This window comes from Apium graveolens, chromosome 7, assembly GCF_009905375.1.
Source record: "Apium graveolens cultivar Ventura chromosome 7, ASM990537v1, whole genome shotgun sequence".
NCBI lineage: Eukaryota > Viridiplantae > Streptophyta > Magnoliopsida > Apiales > Apiaceae > Apium > Apium graveolens.
The window spans coordinates 157276846-157285280 of record NC_133653.1 but is presented as its reverse complement, the minus strand read 5'-3'; the positions used below and the strand labels follow the sequence as shown (position 1 = coordinate 157285280).

Sequence of the window (8435 nt, the reverse complement as noted above, 5' to 3'; positions counted from 1 at the left end):
CCTTCATGTACTGCTTCAAGAGCTTGATGCTGTTCTTCGACATTTAAGCATCTAAGGAGGGGTTGGCTGACAGACCGGCGATACATTCTTCCATTAATGACAGTGCAGCTCGATGCCCTGTAATTTTATTTTTAGTGCTTTCCTTCGGTCTGCAAGTAGGATACCTTTCTCTAGAAAGTTTCTTAATGGAGTCATCCAATCGGCTCCTTGGTGGATTTTCAAACATTCTTTCTTCTCGATCGAAGGCATCTTGGCTTCGGTGAGGTAGATAGAATAGTTAGGCTCTGAGTCTCAGCCGAAGCTAGCCTGGAGAGGGCATCTGCCCATCTATTCTTCTCCCTACCAATTTGACTTAGCTCAAAAGTTTCAAATGACAGGGAAGCATCTTTTACCTTAGTGGCGTAGGCCTTCGTCCGATTATCCCTTTGCTCGTATACTCCTGAGAAGTGCTTTACTAACAGCATGGAATCGCTGAAGGCCCTCAGGTGCTTTATCTCAAGGCTTCGGGCCAACTCCATTCTTGCAAGTAGTGCTTCGTACTCTACTTCATTATTAGTGAGGGGAAAGTAAAATCTTATACCCTGGCAAATCTCAAAGCCTTTAGGGCTGGAAAGTATTAAGCCGGCCCCATATTTTTTCCCTGCTACTGATCCGTCCATAAAGCGTTTCCATTTCCCAGGAGTCCGAATGAGCTGTTCTTCTGGGGTGAGATCATGCGGCCCCGAAAATGTGCATTCGGCAACGAAGTCAGCCAAGGCTTGAGCCTTAATCACCGTCCTGGGGACATATTCAAGATTAAACTCCCCAAGTTCGATGGACCAGGATACCACTCTTCCTGAGGCTTCGGGCCTTGTCAAAATTTTCTTTAGAGGTTGACTTGTGACAACCTGAATCGTTCGGCTTTGGAAGTAGTGTCACAATTTTTGGGAGGCCATAACCAGCCCATATGCGAATTTTTCAGCATTGGGGTATCTTGTTTTTGCATCCTTTAGGACATGAGACACATAGAACATAGGATGTTGATTACCTTCATGATTTTTCACAAGAACTGCCCCTAACGTTTTGTCGGACACAGTTAGGTAAAGCTGAAGCGTTTCCTTCGGAGCAGGCCTCATTAAGAGTGGTGCCTTAATGAGGTATTCTTTTACTTCTTCAAATGCCCTTTGATATTCAAGCCCCACTCAAACTTCTTAGACCCCTTAAGTACGGCGAAGAAAGGGAGCGCCTTCTCGGCTGATCTGGAGATGAAACGCCGAATGGCGGCGAGTCGGCCGGTCAGCTTTTGGATGTCTCTGATGCATCTAGGGGCTTCCATGTTAATGACTGCTTCAATCTTCTCAGGGTTCGCCTCTATCCGACGAGCGCTAACCATATAGCCCAAGAATTTGCCACTGGATACTCTGAAGGTACATTTGTTCGAATTGATCCTCATGTCGTTTCTTCGGAGCATCTTGAAGCACTCCTTCAAATATTCAACGTGGTCTAGGAATAATGATTTTACAATAATATCGTCTACATATGCTTCCATATTTCGACCGATCTGCTCTTTAAACACTTTATTCACCATTCGCTGGAATGTGGCTCCAACATTTTTTAGTTCGAAGGGCATTTTAATAAAAGCATAAGTCCCCTTTAGAGTTATGAACGCTGTCTTGGGCACATCCTTGTCATTTATAGAAATTTGATTGTAGCTAGAAAAAGCATCAAGAAAACTAAGTACCTGGTAGCCAGCCGTTGTGTCTATCAGTTGATCGATGCTAGGCATAAAATAGTGGTCTTTCGTACATGCCTTATTAAGTTCCATGTAGTCCACACACATTCTCCACTTTTTGTTTAATTTTTTGACGACCACCACATTGGCTAACCAGTCTAGGTATACAATTTCCTCTCTGAACTTGGCCTCTAACAATTTTTCTACTCGGCCTCTATTACCTTCTTTCGTTCGACTACAAATCTCCTCTTTTTCTGTTTTACTGGTTTGGCCTCGGGCTGCACGTTCAAGCAGTGCTTAGTCGTCTTGGAATATAAACCAGGTATGTCTTTCGACCCCCAGGAGAACACATCATGGTACTGCCGAATCACAGCGATTACCTTTTCCTTCAGATCTAATTCAATGTTTTTCCCGATCCGAACCATTTTTCCCCAATGACCTGCGTACAGCTCTACTTCTTCGGTTTCCGCCCCGGGTTCGGCGATCGGACTTGAAAGATCTGCCCCGAACTTTTCCAACTCAATATTCAGTGTTTCTCTGCTTTCACTGAGCTCCGCTTTGCTCCTCTTTCTCTTTCTGATTTCATCGGGCTTCTCATAGTCTTGATCTTTCTCCAAGTCTTCCAGCATTATAATTCATGCTGTTTTTTGATCGCCTCTCATTTATACTACCCATTTCTCGGTTAGGAACTTGAGCTTGAGGTGAGGTATATATTTTACTGCTTCAAAGGTTGACAGGAATGGTCTTCCGAAAATGGCATTGTATGGGCTTTTGATCTGAACCACGTAGAACTTCACAGGCTTTTCCACGGTATACGGCAATTTGCCCAGTAGGATAGGAAGAGTGATTGTTCCCTCAAACTGTATGGGGTGACCTCCGAAGGCGTAAAAAGGGGCTTCGTTACAGGGCTCCAACTGCTCTCCTGCTGGGTTCATTTTGCAGTATGTCTTGTGGAACAGTATGTTGGTTGAACTTCCAGTGTCCACCATCACCTTCCAAATTTTGTTCTGACCAATGATAGGGTTAATAATAAGGGGGTCTTCATGTGGGCGAATGACGTCTTCATAATCCTCAGTGCTGAAAGTCATGGGCATGTGGGTCTTCGCCTGGCCGAACTGATAGAGATTGTACGCTTGACGGGCATATTTTTTCTTCGATGTCTTGGTATCATTGTCTAGGATACTGCCTCCAGATATAGTTTTTACTTTGCCCCTTATCCTATCTCTTCGCTCTGGCTCTTCGGTTTCGGCTTCTTCTTGGTTATCCTTCGGTCCCAGTCTGTCCCTCAGATCTCGGACAAAATGGTTAAGTTTGCCTTCTTTGAACATACGCTCAATCAGCTTTTTGAGATGGTAGCATTCATCAGTATTATGCCCTTTATCCCTGTGATAGTCGTAGTATATTTCGGGATTCTTGTTATGATTTTGGACCTTCATCTTGGCGGGCCGATCGAACCCCGGCTTGCCCTTGATCTCATGGAGAATCTTGGAGATTGGCGTATTCAGAGGGAAGAATGCGGCCGAATCTCTATCTCGATGTCGTTCAGCCCCACGATCCGTCTCATTTCTCCCTTCTTTCCTTCCATCCCTTCGGTCAGAACCAGATCTTGAGCTTTCGTATCTGTCGGCTCACTTTGATCGGTCATCCCTTCGGGAGTCCTTATATCCCCCGATACTTTCCATTCGGCGAATATTCTCGCCCCTCACATATATTTCATTTAGGGACTTGGGGGAAAATCGTAAAGAGAGGAGCAAAGCTTTTTACCTTTATAGAAGTCTAACCCCACCATCAAGAAGCACATTGCTTTGACCTTGTCCAGATTAGTGACCATTCCAGCTTCCTCCTTAAACTGAGCCAAATAATCTCCCAACTCTTCATTCGCCCTATGTTTGCAGTGGACCTGGGCTTCAGTATCCTTCGCCTTCCGATATAAGTGCGAGTAGTACTTCAGGAACTTTCTTTGTAGCTATTCATACGACCCGATGGACCTGGGTTTGAGGGACTTGTACCACATCGAGGCAGATCCCTTCAAATAGGTCTTGAACATTTTGTAGAGCATGATATCATTATGCCTCATTCCAATCATCAGCAACTCGTATTTTTTGCAATGGTCCTCGGGGTCTCCCTTTCCGTTAAACTCACTCATCTTGGGGAACTACCTCTCCTCGTCGGGCGAGGGTCGATATTTTTCAATTTCTTCTACCACGATTGGCTCTCAGTCGACCCTCCTGTCACCGAACATGGCCTTTTTCTAGGTGAGTGAGCCTGATTCGGGACCCGTCGGGTTCTTCGTCCGAATCAGATGAAAAGGGTTGCTTCGTCCTCTTTCTTCGAGGATGCGAATCAGAGTCAGACTCGTCTTCTTCGTCGTGCACCCTACGGTCTTTCCTGTGCTTAGTCGTTCTTTATGGCTCATCGGCCTGCAGTGCCTCACGCGATGCTTTTTCTTGTAGCTCAATTTCCTCTCTCTGCAGCTGTAAGGCTTTCAGCCGTAACGTATCTACCTCTCTTCGCTTCGCGCGGGCCTCCGCCTCCTTCTCTGCTTGGTCATCTTTGGCCTTGCCCTTCTCCGAAGGTAGCTTTTCCGCTCGGATCTTCAGGAGCAAGGCTTCTTTCTCGGGGGTTAACTTGATGACTCCATCGGCGTTCATAAGGGAGGACGTCTGCCCTACATCGTGTGGAGGGAACCCTGGTGGCGGTGAGTGCACATGAATTATGTTTATCATTATCTCGATATCTCGTCCTCTGATTCTCGTATTTCACACAGACGGCGCCAAATGTTACGCCAAGATTCCTTCAGATGGATGAACAAGCTTTGGTCTCTGTGAAACTGCCTTCGGCTGTGACCTGAAAGAGAAGAGAATGTGAGGGATTGTCCCCCTGATTCACCTCCTGTGTGAGAATAAGAATCTGGTTATAAAGTGGGTAGAGAAATACAAGAAAAGTAGAGTGTTTGAGAGAATGAGAATGTTTTTACTTCTTACTTTCTAAGGGGTTTTATACCCAGTTCTGTCATTAATGTTCTTCCGTTACTCATTGTTAATGAGGGAAGTGAAAAGGGGGTGTTAGGATTTCATGATCCCAACGGTTGGAGGAGAGATGGGCCTTAACCTGTGGCACTCCGTGGGCCTTTGGCTCATGGGCCATGCGGACCTTCGGCCCAGTAGTATACTTGTCAGATGGGCCTTCGTTCACTGGGCCGTATTGGGCCCATAGCCAACAGGGAGCAATACAATACCAGTTGCATAATTTAGTTCCCCGTCCGTCCTAATAAACTAGTCGTTTATAAAACAATAACCATCACGCTGATATGCATCCACACCATAATGGCCTTAAAATGATTATGTCGGATACCTTGTGCTCAAATATTGTATTATTTTTAAAATGTTCAGATTTAAATTCGAGATTATATTATTTAAATATAAATTAATTTCGGATATATAAATACCTGATTAAAATTAAATATGAGTCGATATTTTTTTAATCAAATAGTTTATCATCCGCATGATACGAGTCAAATATAATTCACTAACATTAAATATTATTTTTGTTTCACATATTCAGATGATTATCATTTACTCTAAAATAAATATAAAAATATAAAAATAAAAACAATACAAGTCATATTTTGTAGTAAATTAAATATAAGATATTAATAATTATAAAATAATTAATTACGTAAAATATAATGATTTAAAACTATATACTACATATGGAGCCCAATCGAATATGAACCATGTATCATATTTTTATAATCGGGTAGGATCATTTTTTAGAAAATATTATGAGAGCTAATTTGAGACGGTATATAAGTGCTTATATCAGGTATTATATTTTATCCGCTAAATTTTCAGCCAAATTTGAATTATTTATAAAACGAATATGAAATGTATTATATGTATCATATTTTGAAGTCAAATATAACGTGAGATACTAAATAGTCCGGATATACGACCCTAAATTTATTGTTATAAATCATTGTGTCTATCTTTCACTTACATCATAACCAGTTAGTTGGTGAAATGAATTAAAGTTTATTAGTTTAGTTACATTTTTTCAAATATATGATTAAAAATGAACTATTTAATTGAATCTATCTTTTATAATTCTTTTTTAAGATTAAATTTCACATGTTATTTTTAATCACATTGAATGAAATTATCTATTTATATTATTATATAATAGACAAAATATTAAAAATTTGGTTAGTATAATTGTTTGTTAAATGACTTAAATATCCCGACTTAATTATTTCAAAATTTTACTTAATTATCTTTATTTAATATAGCAAATGCCTCTTGCTTAATGATAATACTAAAAAACCTTTACTTAATGGTAATTACTAAATAACCCTTGCTCGATTATATTCGCTATATTTACTAATTTATCGTTAGTTCATGTCCTTCGCCTTCCTATTAAATTAAATATTAGGCATCTTCGTTAGTCGTTAAGCTTTGGTTCTTAGCATTGTTCGATTTATTTATCCATCTATAGTATACTATTATAAAGCAAACATGTTTTTGTTTGATCGATTGGTTAACAGCTTCCTAAAAAATATGGTAACACCTTCCAAAATTAAGTTTAAATACATATAATTTTACAAAAAAAATAAATCAAGTATCTAATATATATACAAACTCTATTAATTCTTATCCAACTTAATATCTAATTGCACTCAGTTTCTTTCTTACCTATTTTATAGGAAACCAAACACTTTCAAAATTAATTTTAGTAATTCAAATTATAATATAATAATAATATAATTAATAAATCAAGAAAAAAATAAAAAGTATATTTAAAAAAAAATATCAACCTATCTATCTATACTATACTATTATAAGCGAAATATGATTTTATTTGGTTGATTGATTAACACTTTAAAAAAATAGCCTAAATCTTATCATTTTTCATTAAACAAATAAAATAAAATTCTACGCTATAGAATACGCTGACTCAATATATGCATTTCCTTCTCACCAAAAACATTTTTGTTCATCCGGGTGACTAAAAATATATATATAATTAATTTAAAAAATGTCATATAAACAAACTATACATAATTAATCATTGTACATCATTAGTCCTGCCAAAGTTCTCACACTCACGTTGTCAGAGGACTCACTACTAAAAACCTCCTCCATTGGTCTTTATATCATAAACATACTTGGATCGCACAATTAATAAATAAATTTGAAAAAAAAAACTAGATTTAATAACTTATATTAAAATTAATATCATAAATTAAAAAAACTTATTTATTTTATTTCATAATTTACCTTTTATAATAAAAAGTAAATATAATATTGATAATAATATGATAATAAATATTAAAATTAAACCATGCATCGTGTAGGTTATATGTTATTTTAAGCGTAATACGCTATTTTAAGCGTAATAGATTATGATTGGCTGTTTGTTTAATACCTCCTAAAAATAGTTAACACGACTTTCAAAAATATTATTAATATTAAAAAAAACATGTATTTTTGACTCTTCTAATTCAAACTATAATTATCTCCGAGTCGGAGACCAAATAATCCCGCAATCAGTTAATTCTTAATAATTAATACACATCAGATGAACACTAATACTATATTTAAAAATTAAATTAAGAATACATGAAATTGAAAAAAACACAAAAGTTGCATTCTTTTACGGTTTTACATAGGCCAACATGAAATAAAATTCCTTATGTTGAAATAGGATTCCTTATGTTTACGAAACACCAATAACTAAATAATGGATGTTTTCGAAATAAAAAAGAAAATTTGAATTTAGGGTTTGTACACTAAAATTTTAGTTATAACCAAACATTTTTTTGGTGTAAGTATTATAATATGAGTAGCCATGTCACGATTTTAATATCTTTCGATTTTTATAATATAATATTGATATGTGATGGTATTATTAAACTTTAAAATAAATATATGAGAATTGCTATATTCAATATAAATAATATTCTAAATCTTAATATTTTAAATATCCAAATTTGAAACCACCAAAGTTATAATATAAAAAATACATGTATCATTAGTTTCAATTATATATAATTATTATATTTTATTTTATTATTTTTATATATTTTATTATTTTTATAAAAATTATTTTATCAATAATAATATTATGTTATAATCTGCCCGTGCATGACACCGGTTATAACCTAGTATTAATATATAAACCTATTATGTTTTAAACACATTATAGATAATTCGTTATTCGGTAGGTCTTTGGACAACAAAACAATATATATTATTAGCCACCAATAAAAAAATTATACTATGGAACTAGGTTTTAAATATACTTAAAAATAAGAAAATAATGTGTGGCTTCATATAAAGGTGTGGTGATAAATCAAAACAATATAAAAGATTTATCTCGGCAAATAAAATTAGCCATATTTGGTCATAAGAGTATAATGAGTCTCTGATTTCAATAAATTTATTGAGTCAGCTAAAGTTATTACACTATCGAATCGGGATTTTCAAAATCAAAATACAAATTATTGGTCGTTAAAATAACATCGGAAATTATTCATCCGACCTAAAACCAATATAATACTCAATCCAGTTAAAGTAAAATTAAAAGCAATTAATTTTTATAATATTGAAAAAACCATAACATCACACGGGTTTCAAACTAGTAGATATCAAAAAGAGCCATGATTTTCAAATTGAAATAAACAATTTTAACTTATTTAACAATTACTACATAATTATTTACAAAG

General features: G+C 36.2%; 2 protein-coding genes across 2 annotated transcripts; both read right to left on the bottom strand.

Annotated features, from left to right (window-relative positions):
- Positions 1 to 218: 218 nt before the first annotated feature.
- Positions 219 to 1115, bottom strand: LOC141674150 (uncharacterized). The gene is made up of 2 exons (XM_074480873.1): positions 939 to 1115; positions 219 to 887 (listed from the first exon to the last, which is right to left on the bottom strand). Exons 1-2 carry the CDS (start codon positions 1113 to 1115, stop codon positions 219 to 221), a joined length of 846 nt encoding a protein of 281 aa, XP_074336974.1.
- Positions 1116 to 2373: 1258 nt separating this feature from the next.
- LOC141674149 (uncharacterized) lies at positions 2374 to 3147 on the bottom strand. Its single transcript, XM_074480872.1, has one exon. The coding sequence runs from the start codon at positions 3145 to 3147 to the stop codon at positions 2374 to 2376; it is 774 nt and encodes a 257-aa protein (XP_074336973.1).
- Between the last annotated feature and the right edge of the window lie 5288 nt (positions 3148 to 8435).

Coding starts and splice junctions, on each gene's coding strand:
- LOC141674150 (XM_074480873.1), bottom strand. CDS start 1,115: ATGAGGCCTGCTCCGAAGGAAACGCTTCAGCTTTACCTAACTGTGTCC. Junction 888..938: donor AAAAATTCGCATATGGGCTG/GTTATGGCCTCC, acceptor CGAACGATTCAG/GTTGTCACAAGTCAACCTCT.
- LOC141674149 (XM_074480872.1), bottom strand. CDS start 3,147: ATGAAGGTCCAAAATCATAACAAGAATCCCGAAATATACTACGACTAT.